General features: G+C 38.8%; 1 protein-coding gene across 1 annotated transcript in view; it reads right to left on the bottom strand.

Moving 5' to 3' along the window:
- Nucleotides 1–24,479, bottom strand: part of LOC141763219 (NLR family CARD domain-containing protein 3-like) — a 129,376-nt gene that overhangs the window by 20,352 nt on the left and 84,545 nt on the right. Inside the window, exon 17 of the mRNA XM_074627706.1 lies at nt 16,250–16,423. Within this exon, the coding sequence (XP_074483807.1) occupies nt 16,250–16,423 (174 nt within the window). The remainder of the gene's footprint in view (nt 1–16,249; nt 16,424–24,479) is intronic.

Below are 24,479 nucleotides of genomic sequence, written 5' to 3'. Positions count from 1 at the left end.
TTTACCTCCGCGTCAAGTGACGAGTGACGTTGCATGACGGAGATGACGTTGTATGACTCTCGAACTCATACTGCAAGACTTTCCTGCAAACACTTAAAACTCTGCCATCTCTGCTATTTGGTTAATTATTTTCTAATGGGGAAAATGATATCAATTTATGTTGGATGTTGGATATTCAGTACTTAGGTTTTTCTTGCCAGACTTTATCTGAGTATAAATATTAATAGCAAAATATTTCTGTTTGAAGATGGGCAATTTTGTCCCTGTTTGTTTTTGTTAAGCTATATTCCACTCAGATAAGGGATCAGCTTAAGGGGAGGCGGTAAGGTGGGTTCTTTAGCCCCTATATTTCCAGACTGTCTTTTTCACAGTCACAATTATTTTTGGGGTGGGTGGGTAGGGGTTCTGTTTTTTGTAGGGACACTTCTCTTTTCTCAGAGGAGTACAGGGTTGGGAACAAGAGGAGACCGGGGGGCACGGTAGACGTGAATATGGGACTGGACCTGATGAAACAACCTTATTTATCTTTATTAAACAGCTGTATTTTCTTTATTGAGCATACTTTGGTAGCACTGCTGTTTTCTTTACATATTCATGACTAACATTACACTACTATCTTGGAATGGGCGAGGCTTAAATATCCCTCAAAAAAGAATAAGCATTATGGATTTATTAAAAAGGAAAAAAATAGAGGTGGCCTTTTTACAAGAAACACACTTATTGGAAAAAGATGTTGCCAGAATGCAGAATAGATTCTACCATGTTATTGCATCTTCTTCAAACACAAAAAAGAATAGAGGTGTAATAATCCTCGCCAAATGCACCTTTCAATATACAGATCTGGGATCTGGGAGAGATACTGAAGGGAGAGTTGCTTATATAAAAACATTAATTAATGGGTTCAAAATAGCATTTATTTCTGTATATGCACCGAATGTATTTGATGCTGAGTTCTACAACTACTTAACTAATACAATACTCGAATTATCAGAATTTTCTCTAATAATAGGGGGTGACTTTAATGCAGTTTGGCTACACTCTTTGGACAGAACTGGGATTACTGAGTCAAGAGAACAACGTCTGGCATCTAGTGCATTAAGGAAATGGGCTATAGATTATTCGGTTGTAGATGCTTGGCGAATGTCGCACCCCTCAGTGAGAGAATTTACCTGTTTTTCTTCACGACATCAATCCTTTTCCCGTATTGACTACATTTTTGTCTCTACACAGCTGTATGATAAGATTTCAGATCTTGAATTACTTCCCATGTCTCTCTCAGATCACAGAGCGGTGACAGGTAGAATAACCATTCTCTCTATCCCAAAACGTGCAGCACGTTGGCGTTTTAACTCCACTCTACTGCAGAATGAAATCTTCCAAAATGAAATGAAAGAACATTTAGATGAATTTATTGCAATTAATAAACCGTCAGTGAATGATCCTGGCATTCTGTGGGAGGCATTGAAGGGATGCATCAGGGATAAAACAATTGGGTTTGCTTCCAATCTAAACAAATCTAGACTGCAGCATATTCAGAAATTAGAAAAAGACATCTCTGAAGTAGAAAATATGATGACCTTGAATGTTACACCAGAGTTGGTACTTAAGAGGGAGCTACTCCGTAAAGACCTCAATCATTTACTTACACATAGAGCAGACTTCCTCATGCATAGAACAAGACAAAATTATTATTTAAACGGTGCACAACCAAGTCACTTACTGGCACTAAAACTTAAAACCAGCGAAAGACTAGCAAATATAACTTCTATTAAATCCGCCACTGGTAAATTGTGTACAGACCCAATAGAAATCAATGATAACTTTAAGGCCTTCTACTCATCTCTATATACATCAGAGATAAATTACGACAGTCGATCCTGCGCTAGCTTTTTAAACCCACTGCAGCTTCCGCAGTTTTCTCAGGAGGATCGTGTTGTTCTTGATGCCCCTTTATCTTTACCTGAACTCCATAAAGCTCTCCTGTCAATGAACAAAGGCAAGTCACCAGGCTTAGACGGGTTACCTCCAGAATTCTATTTAGCCTTCTGGCCCCAAGTAGGACCTCTCTTATGGGATATGATTCTTTCTGCAATTTCTAAGGGTTCATTTTGCAAAAATAATAACATAGCCATTATCTCTTTACTTTTTAAAAAAGGCAAGGATCCACAGGATTGCTCAAATTATCGACCACTATCACTACTGAATACTGATATCAAGCTATATGCCAAAGCACTAGCCTCTCGATTGGAACCGCATATGAATTATCTCATTCATGAGGATCAGACAGGCTTTATCAAAAACCGCCTTGCCTCAGACAATCTACGCCGTCTTCTTCATATCATTGAGTTTTCTAATAACACTGACTGTTCAACAGCTATCCTTTCTCTCGATGCGGAGAAGGCTTTTGATCGCCTTGAGTGGCATTTTCTATGGTCAGTGTTACGCCGCATGGGCTTTGGTAATCATTTTATTACTATGATTCAAGTTCTTTACTCAAATCCCACTGCTATGGTATTGACGGGGAACATCTTTTCTAAACAATTCCTTGTATCTCGTAGCTCCCGCCAGGGCTGCCTTCTTTCTCCTTTGTTATTTGCCCTCTCTCTGGAACCTGTGGCCCAGGCTGTCCGACAATCAGTTAGCCATGAACCTATCAATATGCATAAAACCAAGCACTTTATTTCCCTATATGCCGATGATATATTACTATTTATTCAGGATGTCTCTCGGTCTCTTACCCATCTGCTAAATATATTCAATAGTTTTAGCCAGATCTCGGGATATAAAGTTAACTGGGCTAAATCTGCTTTACTCCCACTCAATGCTTCAGCAAGACAGTTGACCTCTATATCCAATATTCCGGTGGTTCAGAACATCAAATACTTAGGAGTGTCAATCTTCCCTTCAATTGCAAACATTATAAAAAACAACTACAACGTACTTGTGACAGAGATTGAAGCAGATTTAAAAAGATGGAAAACCCTCCCATTATCATTCCATTCTCGCATCTCCACTATTAAAATGAATGTCCTCCCAAGAAGCAACTTTCTCAGCTCAATGGTACCTTTACAACCACCTAAAGACCACTGGAAAAAAATTAATTCTTTAATGTTGAGGTTTATATGGGGGAATAAAAAGTCAAGACTGAAACTATTAACTCTCCAAAGGCCAAAAGATGAAGGGGGCCTCGGTGTACCTAACTTCCAGTGGTATCATTGGTCGTTCGTACTGCATCCTGTCTCCAAATGGTTAAATCCTGCTTCTCGGGTGTCTTGGAGGCCAATGGAAGAGAACATGGTGCACCCTCACAGGTTACAAGACCTGATATACTCCAACATTCCACTCAAATAATCAAAAGAGAAATTTGGCTCAATTATAACCGAAGTAATCTCTACCTGGCGTCTTGCCGAAAAGCACTGTAAAATTTTGTCTAACTGGTATCTTCACTCTCCCATTTTTAATAATGTTGACCTCCGTTTGGGTAGCCAACCAATTTCGTTTTCTCAATGGAGCAGTAAAGGGGTGCACACTTTTGGTGACATCTATGGTCCTCATGGCCTACAAGCATTCCAAGACATCCAGAAACATTTTAATTTACCTGGTTCATCATTCTTTTTCTATCTTCAACTCCGCACAGCGATGCGCACTTATGGTGTGCCTTGGAACATATCTCTTCCCATACATGCATTTCACACAGCTCTTACCAGCCCTAGTGGACTGGTCTCGAAAATATACTCTATCTTACATAAGGCCTCCTGTAAGCCACTAACTATTGACAGACTGTGGAAGACGGACCTCTCTCCAAATAACTCCAACATAAATTGGAAACTAATCTGGCAGAACATCCAACTATCTTCCAGGAACCCCAACCATCAAGTTATACATTTCAATTTCATACACAGAACATATTTCACCCCCCACATATTGCATAAATTTAAAGCTTTACCATCACCAAACTGCACCTTATGCAATCAAAATGCATTAGGTACTTTTTTCCATATGGTTTGGGGGTGTCCAAGGGTTGCAGAGTTCTGGAAAAAGGTTGCAGAGATGCTATCAAACATATTGTCAAATACAATTCCTTATTCACCTGAAGTCCTGTTACTTAATGACAGCTCCAACCTGGAACTCTGTGTTAAGCAGAGACGTCTCTGGTTAGCTGGCCTTACAGCTGCAAAACGACTAATAGCTTGCAAATGGAAAGCTCCACATTCTGTCAATATACAAAGATGGCTTCTTGACTTCTTAGATATAGCAGGTATGGAACACTGGGCTGCAAACATGCATTTGGCAAAAAGGGAAAATATATCACATTGGAAACAAGCAATCACTACAATTAAATCCTTCATATAATTGTTCTCCGTGTCCCAAAGGTCTAGGGTGGGTGGGATGGGAGGGAACCAAAAGGGAGGGATTCGGGGGTGGAGGGAGGGGGGCGCAGACGTTTTTATTTAAATGACTTTTTGTTGTTGTTTGTTGTTATTTTCCTTCTTCCTGTTTGTTTGTTTTTTTGTTTTTGTTTTTTCATTTTCTTTTTTCTGTAGCTGCTTGCCAATTCTGTATTGATTAGTACATGGACATTTGTGATTATATATATATATATTTTTTTTTACTCTATTGGTGATCTATCAATTTGTAACCCCACCCTATGTAATTTTGCTTAAATACCAATAAAAAATTGATCACAAAAAAAAGAAGATGAAATGTACAACTGGCAGAGTTGGAAGCTGAACTGCATTAGCTAAAGAAGCTAAGAGCTGAAATACATACATTGCTAGAAAAGCTGGAAGCTAAACTGTAATACTGTCAAAAGTGGTAAATTTGAATTTTCCTGAATAGGCGGAAAGAAGAAATGCTTTATATGTCTATCAGACAGATGAACTGCATTGCTAAACACAAACAGAGACAGAGAGAGAGAGAGAGAGAGAGAGAGAGAGAGAGAGAGAGTAGTATTTGGGTGAAACAAACCTTTAAAACTATAAGTGCTTGGACAGAAATAGTATTTTCACTGAATGAACCTTTAAAATATATAAGTTGTTACACAGAAAGTGGTATTTGGGTGGAAAGTAGCAGTAGTAGTTGTAGTAATAGTAGTAGTAGTAGCAGAAGGAGCAGGAGCAGTAGTAGTGTGTGTGTGTGTGTGTGTGTGTGTGTGTGTGTGTTAGTCAGCCTGCTCTGATTGGCTAATGTGAATCAGCTGTCTGTCTATCAGCAATCAAACGTTGCCGTGGTGATGGTCACTGCTAAGCACCCTCAGTGAGACAGTTTATAACAGGAGTTAACCAGAGACGTACATGCCATAAAAGTGCTTCTCAGGCAAAAACCGTGACTACTATCGCCAAGATTGTTTATGAGACGAGTTTGGACTCTCTGATGAACAGATGGTGTGAAATTTGTGTGTGTAGTGTAAAAAATGTGACCTCGGCGGCAGCTTCGAAAAGTAGTAAATTTTTTCTCTGATCCCAAAAATTGTGTGAAATTTAATATGGGCCCCTTTGGGAAGGTAGCTGGGAGTTGCTCTCACTTCCAGGCATGTATCACCAAATGTGTAAGTCCGACTGATTCCATAGCTACATGACTGTGACCAGCATAAAAATACCTACGTTTTGATGTATTAATTGTGTATGAGGAGTGGAAGTTGTGGGCTAAGGAGCAATTTGTTCGGATAAATTTCAAAATATTTGTAAGCTCTGCTCCACTCTAGCGATGATGTCAGGTGCTCTAGCCCTTAACGATCTATGCAATACACACCCATTATAAAATCTGAAATGGTCTGAAAATTTCATAAAACGTAAACTGTGATAATTGAAAAACTGTAAAAGTTATCAAAAAGCTGAATCATAGCTTAATAGTTCAAAGACTTGTAACCCGTTTAAAGTTTAAATGAAGTCTGTAGCTGAAAGTATGCGGAAGCAGTAGCATTTCAAAGTGGAGTAGGTTTAAGAGGATTTGAAGATTTTCTCCATTGAGTTACATTGTAAAAAAAAATTGGAAAAAGCTTAATATTTTAAAAAGTATAAATAGTTGAAACAAGACAAGTCATAGCACTAATGTCCTTAAAGAGCTGAATATTTTGATAGTTGAACGGTTTCTGTAGCTGAAAGTATGCAGGACTAGTTAAAGGCCAAAAAACGTACGGAAGAAATGATTGAAGAAGTTGAATAAACCTTAGAAGAACAATACTGGGAATGGTGAATCAGCATTCCCACAACTAAGGAATACATTGGTCCTGTGTCATGCTAGCTCGTCGGGAAGAGCACTAAATAACCCTCCAGATAGACATAACGCTAACTTTTGGCGAGGAAAAGCTGGCGTTGCCATTTTAAGGGGTCCCTTGAAAATGGGTTCTGTGGTATACCCACGAGTCTCCCCTTTACAGACATAGCTAACGTTCTCGGATGCAGTGACACAAAATGGAGCATTTTTTTTAAACAAAGAAGTCGTTTTGGAGACTGAACCCTGCTCCAGTAAAAGCTCAAAGCGTGCGGTGAGGAGATATGACCCTGAATAGTTTGGATTCATAATGATGAACGCAGTGATGGGTGAGGGTATAAGCTGAATATTTATGTGGGTCATTACAGCGGACGATGGCATATTTATATCCCAGTTTGTCATTTATTTGGGAAGGTGTTCCTCGGAAATTTTTTAACAATCAGAAATGGGCCTCAAATTACAAAAGGTTGAGAACCACTGAGTTAGAGGATCCACCAGCATCGTTTGGCTCTGCTGTATGGGAGCATTACGGATTTAGTGTTACCATGAAAATGACGGAAAAAAGTGGTGGATAAAACGGCGACTGTGTGAGCACTGTGCAACACGTGTGGTTTATGCTAGCGGCAACACTTCGGGTAGGAAAGAGCAGCTCCTCCCCGCAGTATTTAAACAGCCTCTACATGCAGACTCAGACAGGGTAAAAACATAACTACAGCACCGGGGAGGTTTATAGTGAAAGATATGCAGACTTATGCAGTCATGGAGGACGCTGGATTTCAGCATATGATTAACGTAACTTTACTTGAGCTGCGCTATAATATTCCCTCTCGCCGACACTTAAGCAACACAGTAATTCCAGCAGCACAATCCCTGTAATGGGTTTTATATTTATTAATTATTTTTAAATAACTCAGTGGCACAGAAATCCAACCGTATTCCTCCAAATACTGCACTTTGTGAGTGGAAAAACTAATCTTTCAATTAAGAGCTGATAATCAGGGAATTGAGACATATGTTATACTGTTCTTTTTTTTTTTAGTATAGTTCTGGCTGAGCTTATGCTTTTATGGTGATGTCCTTAGTCTATAATTACATCATATTTATATGAAAATAGCAAAGCTGCATTTTTTGTTTGCACTAATGACTGTAGAAGACTTATTCTTTCAGTTAAGATTTGACAATGAAGAAGTGTTTATGTTCTTTATGCAAGACATACTTTTGTTAAGGCAAACATCTGTTAACTTATTTTTGCCAAATAAATGAAAAACATGTTGAAATCAGAACATGACCTCCTCGCTGGAACATAAATGTACCGAACAGAACCGAAAACCATGACCCCAAAACTGTGATATGAAGGGAACCGTGAATTTTGTGAACAGTTCCACCCCTAGTTGGTACTGAAGTCAGCATTCAGTCTGTAATGAAAACATTCCTTTATTTTAAATCTCCTGCTTTAATAAACAAGAATTAGCTGCTTTTCCTATCTTACTAAAACATTTAGTGATCTGGCTGAATTTGTTTATTAAGGGGAACAACGGCCATTTTTAAAACATTGATATTATTCTATTCTAACAAGGAACACCAGGACACCAGTGTTACATGATGTGTGTCTTAGACCGCTGGTCTACCTCAATATTTAGACCACTTCTAACCTCAGTTCAATCCTAACTAACTCAAGCTAAGCTGCCCAAAGTGACTGTGAATCAGTAAAGTACATAATCAGCTCTCTTTAATGGAGGACTTTTACTGTGAAGTAGCTGCAGAAAATGATGAGTTTGTATTAAAGAGGACATTTTTAAAACATTGATATTATTCTGGAGGCTATATATCATGATGGAAAAAATACTGCAACTTGCTCATGTACGCTCGTATTGAGAGGACCCGCCAGGAAACCACAAGGTGGCAGCGTCATCACTGTAAACAGTAACTTCCTGTTAGTGATTATATGAATGGGGTATAGAATTTCAACATTTGCAATATAAATAAACATGCTGCCACTTCCTGAATGTATTTTATGTGTTAACAATAAACACTTCTTAGACAGGGAAACTGTGTCAGACCTTTCTGACTTCTTTAGTTTTCCAGTAGTTATAGTTTATGCAGGTGCTGTCCACTGGAACGGAGTAATCCAGGTTAGAAGTGGTCTAAATATTGAGGTAGACCAGCGGTCTCAGACACACATCATGTAACACTGGTGTCCTGGTGTTTTTTAATGTCAATATGTTTTCTGCCACTTTCTACTGTCAACTATCAAATGAAGACATGAATTCAAATATTCTAAAAAACAGAAGTGAAGAGTCATTAGTAAGTAGACCTTTGAGCAGATTTTTCCATCACTATATTTTACATATGTAGTGAAAGAACAAACTCAAACCATCAACACATATAATCAAGGTGAGCAAATAGTTTCTACAAATGCTTTTTCACCTCATGTTGCACAATTATGATGTGCACTGATTCAAGATGACACCCAGTAGGTCATAACAGCTGATTTTAGGAGATTCAGGAGATTTTTAGAGATGACTTTTAGGAGGATTTGAAGCACATTCTTCCAGATTTTGAATAATTAGAGATCTTTAGACCATTTCACAGCCGTAAAAGTAAACATTCCATATGTTCCTCTACAGCGACTTCTATGAATATATATATATATATAAATATATATATATATATATATATATATATATTGAAGTGTAAATTGTGAAATGGAGGTTCTCAGGTGTTTTGTTACAGAAATACAAGCAGTAGTTTGTGGCTATAAAACCCGGACTAAGATCCATCTTAGTTTGAAACAGTATCTGCACTAATAGTTCTTCATCAGGAATATAAATCTGTTAGCAGAACATTTAGTCTTCATCCTCAATGCATCATCATCCATCAGGTCAGCTTACAGTAGAAACAGTCTCTTACTTTGTGTCTGAGGGTCCAGGTTCATTACTGAAGTATGGAGGAGTCCACATGGACCAGTCACTCTTCACAGACAGACAGCTGGGTACTGGAGACTCTGCTCTCTGTCTGAACTGAACTCTGCAAACACCAAGATGATTTGATTCACATCACATGAATCCTTGATAAATTCTCTGATGACAAAGACATTTCAGTAGCTCTACATACACAAACTACTGCTACTGTCAATAATGTGGTTTAAAGTTTGTATTAGTCCTCTTAGATTACAGCTTTTCTGGGTGACTGACAGCTGTCACAGATACGAAGAGGAAGAATGCACTAATTCATTCTCTTTGTGTCACCAACAGTGTGTTAAACTTCAGTTAGTAAATACATTTTAGTAGAAATTTAATATACAAACACACAATCAACAAAATCATGTCATCATTTAGTTTTATATCATTCTGTATCTTCCCAGACGGTGAAGAAGAGAGCGAGTGAGAGAGACGGTGTGTTGAGCTAATTCTTGTCTCATTTGTTGGCTGATAAACAGTAAATTCATCTAAACTGGGTTGAAAAACGATACTATCTGGTTGCCGTGGTGATGAATCACGTCTGACTATTAACCACTCCTCCATTCTCTGTTTGAGGAAGAACGTTAACCAAAATACAGGAAGTAAAACTGGCTGGAGGGCTTTAATTCCCTTTGGGTCAAGAAAAGTTTTTTCAACTTCAGTTAGCAAATACATTTTAGTAGAAATTTTAAAACAGAAACACAAAATCAACAGAAAACATGGTATTGGTAGAGGAAACTAAAACTGAGTCCTATAAATGAGTTAGTAGCAGCTCTCTTACTTTGACTCTGAGGGTCCAGGTTCATTACTGAACCATGGAGGATCACCTTTAGACCAGTCACTCTTCATAGACAGACAGCCAGAGACTGGAGACTCTGCTCTGTCCTCCTCTTCCTCCACACAGTCAATCATCTTCTGATCTGAAGTCAGTCTGAGAGGTGAAACAAGAACACTGACTGTGAACATGTAAAGGACACAGGCAAGACTGAGAGGACAGGAAGTAACACACAACCTCTCTCTCTATCTCACACACACACACACACACACACACACAGACACACACACACACACACACACACACACACACAGTATACAGTATACAGTGTACAGTACAATAAAAGCAGCCAGCATTCCACCTGGTCACTTCTCTTTAAGTCTCTGCTTGTTTTTTTTACTTACAGCAGGTTTAATGAGGATTATTCAGCCAGTCACGACTTTGTGTTCTCAGATGAATCAAACTGTTGAGTTCATTCTAACATTCCTCTCCTCTACAGTCCACAGAGAGGAAACTGACTCAGAGACTTTAACAGTGAAATAATCAAATGTTGGATTAACACTCACCCTGCTTCAGTGTTCAGTCGTCACCTCTCTGTGACGTTAACACAAAATGAGTCTGGAATAACTAACTGAACTCTTCCCTGTTCTCATGAGCCTGAATCACCTGGATCAGTGTGGCTCCTCCTCTCTCCATTTACAGGAAATCTTTGACCTTTGACCATTTTTGTTGCACCATAAAAACATTTGTGAGTTGCAAGTCTTTCTCATGATCTAAACAAAGTAGCCAGAAATGACACATCTTCCTTGCTCAATTACTACAACAAGAACCTACATTTTGAAATGTATTATATTATTATCTTATTAGTTATATTTGTATGTTTCTTCCACTATTTCATGTTTCAGCTTTTTTTAATTTTTACAAAAAGAGAAAAGACATAAGTAATATCCAGCAACCTGGATTTAGAAATATAATCCCAAATTATCTTCTAGTCAAATGTTTACATTTCTAGTTTATGGAATTTCACCTGTCAGTATTTCAGAATTAGTAGAAGCTTATCGTTAATGAGTAACACCTCAAATTAAATCAGTCAAACATATAAAAAAGAATTGTGCAAATCCTGAACCAACTGGCCACTAGTGTAAAATATGAATATTACAACCTGTACTGATCACAGTCTCTACAGATATGTAGTCCTGTCACAGAGGAAAGTGAACCAACACACATTAGATTTAACATTTGTTCAACATGATTATCTTGATAAACCAGTTTCTACTGTCTGTATTCACATCAGCGTGACTGATATGAGGTCAACTGTTCACACCATGAAGCAACTGTTCCAAGTATCAATCTGAATTATGATTATCAGCTGAAGAAACACCTCACTGATATTCATTATTAACATTATACAGGACAACCTGACATTTATTGATCAGAGTCAAACTGTTACAACTAAATCTACCATTAAAGTTGAACACAGACTGAGCTGTCTCACCTTAAACAAAATCAGCTTGTTTAAGGTAATCACTTTAAACACGGAATATCTTTGATTTATGAAGTAAACCACTAATGTAATATCATATGAATGACAGCTAAAATCATCCTTTTGTTGTTACAAACTACCTCAGGTTACTTACAAAGCAAGTTTGTGATTATTAATAAAAACGTATTGAGTTGACAACTGTGCAGTGTTGGAGGAAGTATTCAGATCCTAAATAAATGTACTAATACCACACCGTAAAAATACTCTGTTACAAGTGAAAGCCTTGCATTGAAAATGTTACTTTAGTAAAAGTATGTAAGTATAGTACATGTGATTAACATGTAAAATGTGATACTGTAAATTCATACGTAAGGATAATAACACAAAAGACATGAACTCAGCCCTATATTGACCCATACTGAAAGCAAAGCACATTAATTTTGATATAACAAGTATTAATGCATTCAATGAAAATGAACGTTGCCTGAATAGGCAGACAGCAGGTCCCTCTACCACTGCTGGTGTACTAGACGTTAGTAACCACTAGATGGTAGTCATGTTTCAGTACTTCTTCACAATGTCAACATGTTCTCCTTTAAACACATATCTCACCACTCAATGTCAACATGTTCCATTGAACACGTGTGTTTAAATGACTAAATGACTGTCTTAGTCACCGTCACATATGGGCTCCATCACACTGTGGCACGGTACGGTTCATATTCCAATAGACTCTGAGATTACACAGGTGTCACTGCTTTATCTCCACCTTTAGCTCAATGGTGGCATTTGGAACCACTGGTGGACAATCATGAGGGGAAAGGTCAAACATATTCATAAATCATCTGCTGATACGATTCATGTTATCTGATCTGAATTATGTTAATGGTCATGTCAGTGTTTGTTGACCATATCAATTAAAGGTATATTCACAGTGAAGCTGATTGAAGCTGATTGAATTTTAGACAATCTGGATTTTATTTGTGAACTGAACATAAATCTAAATATTGTTATACAGCTGTGTATGAATAAATTAAGCAACATCACGTAACAACACATTCACTAGTAGTCCATTTGGTGACACTGCTGTATGGCGAGCTAACCGTTCTATCCAACTATATGCAGGGAACCTGTCCGGATCAACTATCTCCATATCTGCCCCAAACCACTTAAATGTTCCAGCCTTTATCATATGTAAGTGTTTATTACAACATACCCTCATACAACGGTTCATATGATATCTTATGAAAAGTTATTTCTCATTTTTGTGCGTTGTCCTATGATTGTCCAGCATCAGGGTGAAAGTCCTGTGTTTGTTTGACCCGTCCATCCACCCCGACCTCCTTGGTGCTCTTTATACCACGTCACCTGACTTATAGAGGCAGCCCTGTACGTCCTGGCTGCCATATTTCAAATCATATATAGCGAAGGCATGACCCTTCGTGTGTGTGTCTAGACCAGGGGTCAGCAACCTTTACTATCAAAAGAGACATTTTAGACAGAAAAAAAACATCTGTCTGGAGCCGCAAAACATTTGATCATTGTGATGAAGGTAACACAGTTTATAGTCTAAGTATATAGTATATAAGTCTAATGCAGTGAGGGCCAAGAAAAAAAGTCATAATATTACGAGAATAAAGTCATAACTTTACCAGAAGAAAAAGTCGTAATATTACAAGAATAAAGTCATAACTTAACGAGAAAAAAAAAGTCGTAATATTACGATAATAAAGTCATAACTTTACGAGAAAAAAAAGTTGTAATATTACGAGAATAAAGTCATAACTTAACTAGAAAAAAGTTGAAATATTACGAGAATATAGTCATAACTTAACTAGAAAAAAAAGTTATAATATTACGAGAATAAAGTCATAACTTTATGAGAATTTTTTTTTAATATTACAAGAATAAAGTCATAACTTTATGAGAACAAAATTCATAATATTATGAGAATAAAGTCATAACTTTATGAGAAAAAAAATCTTAATATTACAAGAATAAAGTCATAACTTAACTAGAAAAAAGTTGAAATATTACGAGAATAAAGTCATAACTTTATGAGAAAAAAATTGTAATATTACAAGAATAAAGTCATAACTTTATGAGAACAAAATTCATAATATTATGAGAATAAAGTCATAACTTAACTAGAAAAAAATCGTAATATTACGAGAATAAAGTCATTTCAGCACTTCTACTCCATTGTAGACACATTTCGTTATTATCCTTGTTACGTTCTCCAAAAACACAAAACCCTGAATGACGGGGGTCGCTATGGGAAACTAACTAAAATAAACTGCACACAGAAATAATAATAAAAGGGTCTCTTGGGTTCTAAAAGGAGACTGAGGGAAGAGAACTCCTCACAGCCGCCCACTAAATCTACCAGAAATGATGATAGACCAACAAAGAAGGTATCGGACCCAAATGAGATGGAAGTTGGGAGTCACTGAGGTGGTGGTGGGGGGGGGCACAAGAGAAGTAGAGGCTGGCTAAAGATGTGCACACTCAAGATCCAAACCCCACAGAATAAACCCAGAGAGCCAACTGAAGGTGTTGACCCTCTGTAGACACATAACCAACTGAGCAGCCAACCTGCTTCTACAGCCTCCCAGCCAGGCTGACTATCACCAGCTGAGGGGGATCACAGGTGATGAGCAAGGAGAGAGAGAAACCTGTCATCTTCCCTCTGACTAGAACACCCTCTTGTGCTATCTCTCCATGCAGACTTCATCTTTCCAGAACCCTAACCTAACCAAACCTTAACAAGTAGCATCATATCATATCATATTCAATGGCATTATATCAGAGAATGTCTCATTTGGAGGACACATTTCTGATACTCTATGTCTACTTTTACACATTTTCATTCATCTTTTCTCTTGTGAATATCTGGATCAGTTCCCTCTATTCAAATAAAACATTCTGAGAAGAAAGAATAGAAGAAGAAGAGCCCTTTATTTGTCATATACATACAGGTACATACATGAAATGTGACCTCAGCATTTAACCCATCCTAAGTATTTTAGGAGCAGTGGGCTGCTGCAAGCGCCCGGGGAGCAACTCAGGGTTTAGTGTCTCGCTCAAGGACACTTGGACATGCGGTCTGTAGGAGCCGGGGATGGAACCAGTAGGGCGGGACGAGGCCCAACACTGGAAAAAAAAATAACGTCTTATTTCTCTGATTCACTGCTTTGCTCTCACTAACGACGCTCCCTCTCTTCATTCACTCTATAGATTGCATTTTCCATCATTTTAAATAAAGTAAATGATGATTACATTATGATTACACACCAGGAGCTCCAGAACATGAACGGTGGTGATAACGGCGACTCAACATTGATTTCTGAGGGGAAAAGCTCCACAGGTTGACTTCATGTGTCTGTGTTGAGCCACGTACTGTGAAAACTAGCAGGGTGACACGTACATCTGTAATAAACTAACAAATAGAATTTGTTTTGCAGCAAAAACCAAGATAGCCAAGATTTATTTTGTTTTACATCAAACATCACATACAAAAGACAATATTAAGAAGCTGACCTTCCACCAAAATCCAGACATAATCTGTTTGTAGTCAGTTGAGAAAGTGAAGCCTCAGGTTCAGGTTTGATCTACTTCTTTCTGTTTGTTACAAGCAAATCTGTTATAATATGAAAATCACCTGGTATTGGTATATATATTGTATATGGTATATGGTATTTATATATTTAGTAGTATGTGGAAACTCCATCATTCCACAGGGTGGAGCTGCAACAGAAAGCAAAGCAGAAACATCTATTTAAAGGTGTTAATCTACAGTTCTGTTGTCATAAACAGAACTAACCTGCAGAGGCACTTTGGGTTCACAATATATGAATGAATGAAGACAAAGTGAAACCCAGGTCCAGGTGGAGGTGGTGGTTGAGTGTGGAGCAGAAGGAGTGGAGGAGTCTCAGTGTGTCTGCAGAGACTGTGCAGAAGGACAGAGTCCAGATACACTGATGATACTCTGTCAGGTCCAGAGGAACACACAGGGATGATGGTGGTTAGAGATCACTACTCCTTCCATCTGATGAGAGAAGAAGAAGACAACAGAAGTCATCCATCAGTGTTTACAGAGACTCCTAAAACACATAATCCAGACTAAAATGAACACAGTTTAAACTACCAGATGCAGGAAGGACAGCTGACTGTGTGAATGTGTAAATGAACAGACTTTTAATATCACCATAGATCTGACTAGAACTCGTGTGTTCCATTAAATGAATGAGTTGATTAGATGTGTTCTTATAGAATAGAATAGAAGATACTGTACATGTAAACATGTTCTAGTAGAAACCTAAAATACAAGTATGAAGCTGAACATCAGCCTGATAGGTCCTCTTTAAAGCTCCCACATGTTCATACACAGACTGAACAGTAAAACCTCAGCTGTGATTACTGGACTTCAGCAGAGGTTCTGGTCTGTATAAAGACCACATGGTTACTAAATGTAACCATGGTTCTATGATGGTTCTATCTCTCAATGAGAGAACAAACACTTTCTGATCAGAGTTGATGGTACGACAGTTTGATGGATGAGGACCACTGTCTCTATACATGATGTGATGCTGTCAGCTGTAATGCAGCTTTATTTCCTGGAGACATGAACACAACAACAACATCGTCTTCACTTCAACTCTAACACATGATCACATGATGAGCTTCTGGCTGATCTGATTGGCTGACTGTTCTCTCTCTCTCTGTGTGTCACCGTTCTCCTCTCACAGCTTAACGGAGGAAACACATCACAACAATACTGCTGAAACCAGCATGGACCGACTCCGACCCTCTACTGACCTCAGAGTCTCCAGTCTACAGTGTGGACTCTTCACAAGATCAGACAGCTGCTTCACATCTGAATCCTTCAGGTTGTTGTCTCTCAGATCCAGCTCTCTCAGATGGGAGGGGTTGGACTTCAGAGCTGAGATCAGAGAAGCACAGCTGATCTCTGACAACCTGCAGCCCCTCAATCTGAATAAAGAATAAATGATGAAGATAAAAATCACTTTATAATCCAATCAGATGTGTTCAGGTTTTAAATGTGTAGCTCAACATTGCTATGTCCTAATCAATGATCTTTTCCCTAAAATGACTAGATTGACTTTGTCATTATGTTATTGTGGATCATCATAATGTCAGCCTTCTACAGACATCATCCAGATGTCACCACAACATTCATACAGCTGTTCATGTCAACACACATCAATAACATGCTGCTGATCTCAGTCAAGTCTGGAATTAGAGGATCAATATTAAATCAGACTTGTTGGACTTCATTACTTCATTTATTACATGCCCTTCTTCTCACTGTATCTGGGAGCTTAGCAGGTTTATGTCATTTACAGGAAAGGTCCACATTTGTTCAAGTGTGTCTGTAAACAACAGCCACATGTCATATGTACATTAAAAGAGTTATTGGTGGCTGTAATCATTCCTCCAGTGAAGTGGTCCCTTCATAACACAACTACACTGTAAGAAATGACTTCAGAAGTTCAAGTGAAACTAATATGAAGATTCAGCAGTCTGAGTCAGACAAATCAAGTGAGTGTTTACCAAAGTTACAGACTCATTTCTTTAACGCATTAACGCAGTCGATCTTCCGGAGGTTGTGGCTGGCTCAGTTTTAAAGCTAGAGCGAAGATATTGGTATCATAGGAAACTTACTCTAAATGTTGGCAAGGAAAAACTGTCATGGGCATCTTCAAAGGGGTCCCTTGGCCTCTGACCTCCAGATATGTGAATGTAAATGGGTTCTATGGGTACCCACGAGTCTGCCCTTTACAGACATGCCCACTTTATGATAATCACATGCAGTTTGGGGCAAGTCATAGTCAAGTCAGCACACTGACACACTGACGGCTGTTTGCCATGTTATGATTTGAGCATATTGTTTTATGCTAAATACAGTACCTGTGAGGGTTTCTGGACAATATCTGTCACTGTATTGTGTTGTTAATTGATTTACAATAATAAATATATACATACATAAATCATATTTGTCCACTCCCATGTTGATAAGAATGTTAAATACTTGACAAATCTCCCTTTAAGGTATATTTAGAACAGATAAAAAAATTGTGAATATTTTGCGATTAATCGTGATTAAATATTTTCATGGATTGACAGCCCTAGTAATGTCGTGTTGTGTTGTAAGTGTCATCTCTTCCTGGTTTTAAAGGCTACATTACAGTAAAGTGATGTCATTCTCTGAACTTACCAGACTGTTGTAGCTGTTCTATTATTGCTCATTTACACAAAAAATATCATGATATTTGATTTTCTCCAAGTCACCCAGCCCTAATACATCTAACTCAGACTGCTGAATCCTCCGATTAGTTTAAGATCAACTTTCCAGGTCATTTTACACAGAACAAGACTGTGGATTTAGTCCTCATCTCGTAACACTCAGGCTATACGGGGATTGCTTCACAGACAGAAGGAATGATGACAGACATCAATAACTCTTTGAATGTACATATGAACATGTGAGTATTGTATTCAGATAGACTTGAAACAAATATGAATCTGCAAAGATGTTTCTGATGCAGAATATTTATTTGGTTTTTGCTTCAAATAATTAGACAATGCTGACATGAAAACAGATCACAGTTAGATCTGCTGTCAAAAAGAACGTGGGAATAACTTAGAACCATAGAAACCTCTGATTAGATGGTCTGGTTCATAATCATCACTTATGTGCCTCTAAGTTGGTGCAATACGTGTTTGTTGAAGAGTGCTGCACCTTTAGACATGTTCAAATACAGCGCTACAGGAATGAGTCCTAAAACCCAGAAATGAGTCAGCATTTTAGCACTTCCTGTTTGTCTGGAAGTCAATGGGTTTTTAGTTAGGTGCCTGAAATAAGGTCTGTGGTTAAAGGTCCAGTGTGGAGGATCTGGCGGTATCTAGCGGTGAGGTGAGGAGATTACAACCAACTGAAGCCTCTCCTGTGTGCCAAGCGTGTTGAAGAGCTACGGTGGCCGACGTGAAAACGTGAAAGTCCCTCTCTAGAGCCATCTGGAGAAGGGCCAGTGTGTAGAGAGTGTGTGTACAAACTACATAAGCTACAGTCAGTGAACTGACCTCAGAGTCTCCAGTCTACAGTTTGGACCCTCCAGTCCAGCGAATAGCGGTTTCACTCCTGAATCTTGCAGGTAGGTGTCACTCAGGTCCAGCTCTCTCAGATGGGAGGGGTTGGACTTCAGAGCTGAGGCCACAACTGCACAGAGAGTATCTGAGGTCCGACAGCCAGAAAGTCTGTCATGACAAAAAAATTACAAAATACATTATTATGAAAGAGGACAGTTTATATTTACTTCATGCATTTCATGACTAAACAGTTTGATATATACTTCTTTAATCAACATTTACTCCTCACATCAGTGGTTCAGCTAATCTTATCTCACTGGTTGACATGAAACAATAATTCTCATCCCTCTCTCTCAAACCTGCAGACTTTTAATCTTTGTTTTTCTTTAATCTTGCAGATGAAGAGAGAGAACATGTAGTTACGTTGAGGCATGTCCAGTCTGTCAATGTGCTCTGATCCCAGGTCTGTCTCCACAAAGTTAGCATGAGGCCTTCTTGATTAGAAAAGCATTTTTAAAACTCAGTGAATAAGTAATAATAATACAATTGAGAAAGTTGACCTCTCTTTACTAGCTACCTGCTGCTGTCAGGTTCACGTCCATAAATGGGAAAATTCAGTGACTGCTGCCAAACGGTTGAGAAATGAAACAAATCTTGTAATAATATTAGACCCGTATAAATAATTAAACATTCATATAATTAGATATGTTGATGACTGCATGGTGTTTTGTCATTAACACTCTTTTCTGAGCATCAAACGTATTCAGCTCACAAACACAATTAATGAACCAATGAGGTTGCATTATTTTCAACATAATGTCATCAGAAAGATGATATCAGTGTATCAGCATTAAAAACAGAACATTGATCTTTGGTGTGTTTAAGATCTCTTAAAAAATCTGAATTCTGGACTTCCAGTATGACTCAGAAGCAAGTAGCAGCATAAACCCGGTGCTCTCAGGTGGTCTTACTTCCCCCTTTACAAATACCTCTTTTTACAGACAAAAGGTTCTTTAAAGTAGCATGAAAGGGGGAAACAAACTAAAGACTAGAGGAAAACCGCAGCAAAACGTGGAGACAAACGATAAATTACCGAGCGAAAGTGAGGACACGGGCAACGGCGCTAGCTGCAAAGCTGAGCACGAGGAAATGGAGGCTATTCAAGCTAACATTATTGCCGAAATACAGGCGGTCCATTCGGAAAAGAAGAAAGATTTTATTGAAACTATCGGACAACTCAAGAGGGAACTAGCTGATTTCAGAGGGGAAATGAACCAGAAGTTAAACGTCATTTTTACTGATCTAAAAGGAATAACAGACAGAGTCGAGGAGACGGAGCAGAGACTGGCTGATGTGGAAGAATGGAGTGCCGAAACTAAAGAGTTGCTTTCCCACATGTTGGAGCTCCATGAGGACTTTCAAGCCAAGTTAACGGACCTGGAGGCGCGTTCACGCAGAAACAACATATCCCCGAAGGGGCCGAGGGAGAAAACATTCAGGACTTCCTTGAAAACTTTATTAAAATGGAGCTGCAGCTCCCCGACTCCCCCCTCCGTATACAACGCTGCCACAGGTCCCTCGGAGTCAAACCACCACCAGGTTCAAACCCAAGGTCGATTGTTGTCTATTTTTAAACTAAGGAACTGGTTCGACGCACCGCCTGGAAGAAAAGAGAGATCCGCCATGATGGAAATCACAAAGAGAAAGGCTTACTCCGCCATCAGAAAGGTGCTAAAGGAAAAGGGGCTCCGGTTTCAAACTCTACACCCAACGAAACTCAGAGTGTTTTTAGACACCGGTTCTGTTTGACTCTTCAAATAGAACAAAAAAGATGCAGCCGGAAACCTTATATGTAAAAAAAAAATGCTCAAAGAAACAGGCATGATGACATATGGAGGGATTTATACCCACATCATAAGCACTTTACTTTTTTCTCCTACCCTCACGGTGTGTATTCGAGAATTGATTATTTGTTTATGTTTAATTTAGATAGTCACAGGATTTTAAAATGTTATATAGGTGTTAGAGACATTTATGACCATGCAGGGGTGTATTTGTCATTACACCCCAGTATCCTGAGGGGGGGAGAGACCTCAGTATCCTGACGGGGGGGGGGGCGACACCATTATCCTGGAGACAAGCCGTAATTTCAGTAATTCCTTAAACAGATAAAGATAAGAGACCTCAGTATCCTGACGGGGGGGGGGGCGACACCATTATCCTGGAGACAAGCCGTAATTTCAGTAATTCCTTAAACAGATAAAGATAAGACGGAATGTAGTTCTTATAGACCTATAGCCGTCTTAAACATGGATTATAGATTATATACATCAATACTAGCAAAACATTTAGAAAATATGATCCCAGATCTAATTGACCCTGATCAGACAGGTTTCGTGAAAAATAGGCAAACCCAGGATAACGTGAGGCGTGCTCTCCACCTCATTGATCACATGAGAAACAGTAATAAGAAATCTGCAGTTCTTAGTCTCGATGCTGAAAAGGCCTTTGACTCAGTTCGATGGGAATGTTTGTATTTAGTTCTTAAACGTTTCAGCTTTGATAATCAGGTAATTGGATGTCTGAAGTCTCTATATTGCTCTCCTACAGCTAGAATTAAAATTAAAGCTGCAAGCAGCGATGAATGGGCCCTCGCCCCCGCGGGCACGTCTGGGGAACACGCACGTCGGAGTACCCGCTGTCGTGGCACGTATTTGTCTTCAGGCCTGGACTCTTATCCAGCTTGAGAAGTTTGGGGCAGATGGGACTTGGTAAAGGCAAGTAACAACAGCCTCCTGTTTCATGGCGACTCATCAAAATTCGCCATGCCACCACGGCGCTGCCGTTCGATAGAAACTCACGATTTTCTAAAGGAAGCATCATCGAGGTCTTAAGGCTTTTCTGACATAATTTGAGGTAGATGTGATTCATTTCTGAGGCAGAGTACATCAACGTGTAAAACATGATATTTCCTGTTACCACTAGGTGGCGCTATGACTGCGAGCCAAAATATGCATGTGGATGTCGTCACACAGGGACTTTTATCTCGTATGAGAAATTTGGAGATTGGTTACTTTACGCCAAAGTTACAACAACTTCCTGGGTTTTGGCGAAAGGCGCTTTTTCGCCGCCACGCCACAGCAACATAGTTCGATAACTTTTTGATCTTTGGATAACTTTTCATCACAAAGGTCTTAAGATACTACTGACAAAATTTGAAGTTGATCGGGTTAAATCTCTAGGAGGAGTTCGTAAAAGTATGCATAAATTACATAAATTACATGAAAAACACAAAATCCAAGATGGCCGAGCTAATGAAACCCAATGAGGAATATGTCTGGAATAATGAGTGGGATATGCATACCAAATTTCATGAATATAGGATCAACTTTGACCAAACTATGGCCTTCCACGCGTTAGGGGGCACTAGAGAGCCCACTAAACACACTGAACCCAATGGCTGTACATTTACATAACTTTCACAGGTGTCCATCATTTTGCCAACTTTCATGAGTTTTCGAGTACCTCAAGGTATGTTCAAAATCTAAAAGACATAAGGGGGCGCTAGAGAGCCAACATGCCACGCCCAAGCAAAATTTTACCACTAAATCAAAGTTATTACTAGTTTGGATGTGCCTGTAAAGTTTCATGAGTTTTTGTGCATCCTAAAGTCCTCAAACATGTATTCGTAAATTTTAAAAAACACGCAGGAAGTCCACCATGGCTGACTTCCTGTTGGCCGAAAAAATCTCAAAAATATTTAACACAAACTTCAAAATGTATGCAATGAAATACTTGAATTTCGTGAAGATCGAAGAAACTTTCTCTGAAAAACTGCCTACATTAGGGGGCGCTTTCTCGCCCGCTGGTGACACCCGAGCCCAGTCACTCCAGAACATTGAATTTCCCACCAGTTCTGATGCATATTCCACTTTTCATGAGTTTTGGGGGATGGGAAAGGTCCCAAAAAGGCGATATTCCAGCGGAAAAATAATAATAATCCTTAGAAAAACAATAGGTTTCCTTGCACTTTCGTGTCAGGACTCCGTTGGGGTCCTGGCACTTTCGTGCTCGGGCCCTAATAAACGGGAATTTATCAAAAACGTTCTACTTAATAGAGGTTGTGGACAGGGATGTCCCCTTAGTCCCACACTCTTTGCACTCTTTATTGAGCCACTGATACAGGCAGTCAGAGTACATAAAGATATAACAGGTGTGTTGATTGGAGATACACAATATAAGATATGCGCTTATGCGGACAACATTTTGCTAACCCTTACCAACCCTAATAGAAGTTTAGAGAAATGACTGTCTATGCTTAAAATATTTGGTTCATATTCTGGCTATAAATTAAAACTACATAAAACTCAAACCCTCACCTATAACTATATACCACCGGAAAATATTCATAGAATGATTAAATTTAAATGGAATGGCAATGTAATTAAATATCTAGGAGTACAGATTCCTAAAGATTTATCTGCAATCTACGATCATAACTATAGTCCTTTAACAGCATATATTAAAACAGATCTAAATCGATGGTCATTACTGCCATTGAACATGTACAATCGGATAGATATCATTAAGATGAATATACTACCCAGGATGCTTTTCCTGTTTCAGTCTTTACCTGTGGAAGTACCTCCCAAGCAATTTAAAGAATGGAATAGATTAATCTCAAATTTCATTTGGGATAAGAAACGACCAAGGGTTGGGTTCCAGATGTTGCAACTACCTAAGGACAAAAGGGGGTTAGGTTCCAGATGTTGCAACTACCTAAGGACAAAGGGGGTTAGGTTCCAGATGTTGCAACTACCTTAGGACAAAGGGGGTTATGTTGCACACATTACAACTACCTAAGGACAAAGGGGGTTAGGTTCCAGACATTACAACTACCTAAGGGCAAAGGGGGTTAGGTTCCAGACATTACAACTACCTAAAGACAAGGGGGGTTAGTTTCCAGACATTACAACTACCTAAGGACAAAGGGGGTTAGGTTCCAGACATTACAACTACCTAAGGACAAAGGGGGTTAGGTTCCAGACATTACAACTACCTAAGGACAAAGGTGGATTGGCTTTGCTCTGCCTGGAGGCTTATTACAGAGCAGCACAACTGCTCTTTCTGGTTTGCTGGTGTGACCCTAAGTGTGATGCAAAATGGAAAAACTTGGAAAAAAATTAAATGAACATACCTCTCCAATCTATACTGGGGGACAAAACTCTCCTTAAGAAATATTTAGATACGCCTACCAACTGGATTGGTAGGCGTAACTGGATTCTGGCATAAAGAATTTAAAGATCAGAAATTTGAAAGAAATGTAAGAATATTACGGGTCTTTCCACCATGTAAGTCAAATTAAGATGGGAGAAAGATGCTAACATAAAGATAACCGAAGACGACTGGATAAACTTATGTAGGACACAATCCACCCCCTCCAGCTCAAATCTATGGAGGGAATTTACCTGGAGAAACATTTTAAGATTTTTTATAGCTCCAAAAATCAAAGAGTCACAGAGTAACAAACCTGAGCTTGGTCAGTGTTGGAGATTGTGTGGTAATAATATGTCTGCTGGTCATTTTCACATCTTTTGGGAATGCCCTAATATTTCTTCTTACTGGGTAGACGTCGTCTCCGCGATCAGATCAATAATTAGCTCAGAGCTTGATTTTAACTTGATTTTAACCCAACTGGGCTGCAAAAGCAGTACATATATTTACTACAGATACTTTTAACTGCTAGTAGAAAAGCAATAACCAGGAAATGGTTGAATAAGGAATCTCCAACAGTCCTTGAATGGAAAGAAATAGTTCAGGAAGTTTAAAGGATGGAACAACTGACTTTCTCTCAGACATTTCACCAAAAAAGGTGAAAAATACAGGAAGAACTGGAAATCTAACTCAAACCTGAAGTGAATTGAGATGAGAAGTGACT

Source organism: Sebastes fasciatus, chromosome 24 (assembly GCF_043250625.1).
Source record: "Sebastes fasciatus isolate fSebFas1 chromosome 24, fSebFas1.pri, whole genome shotgun sequence".
NCBI lineage: Eukaryota > Metazoa > Chordata > Actinopteri > Perciformes > Sebastidae > Sebastes > Sebastes fasciatus.
Note: the sequence above shows the minus strand (reverse complement) of the source record. Positions and strands in the feature narration are given on the sequence as shown.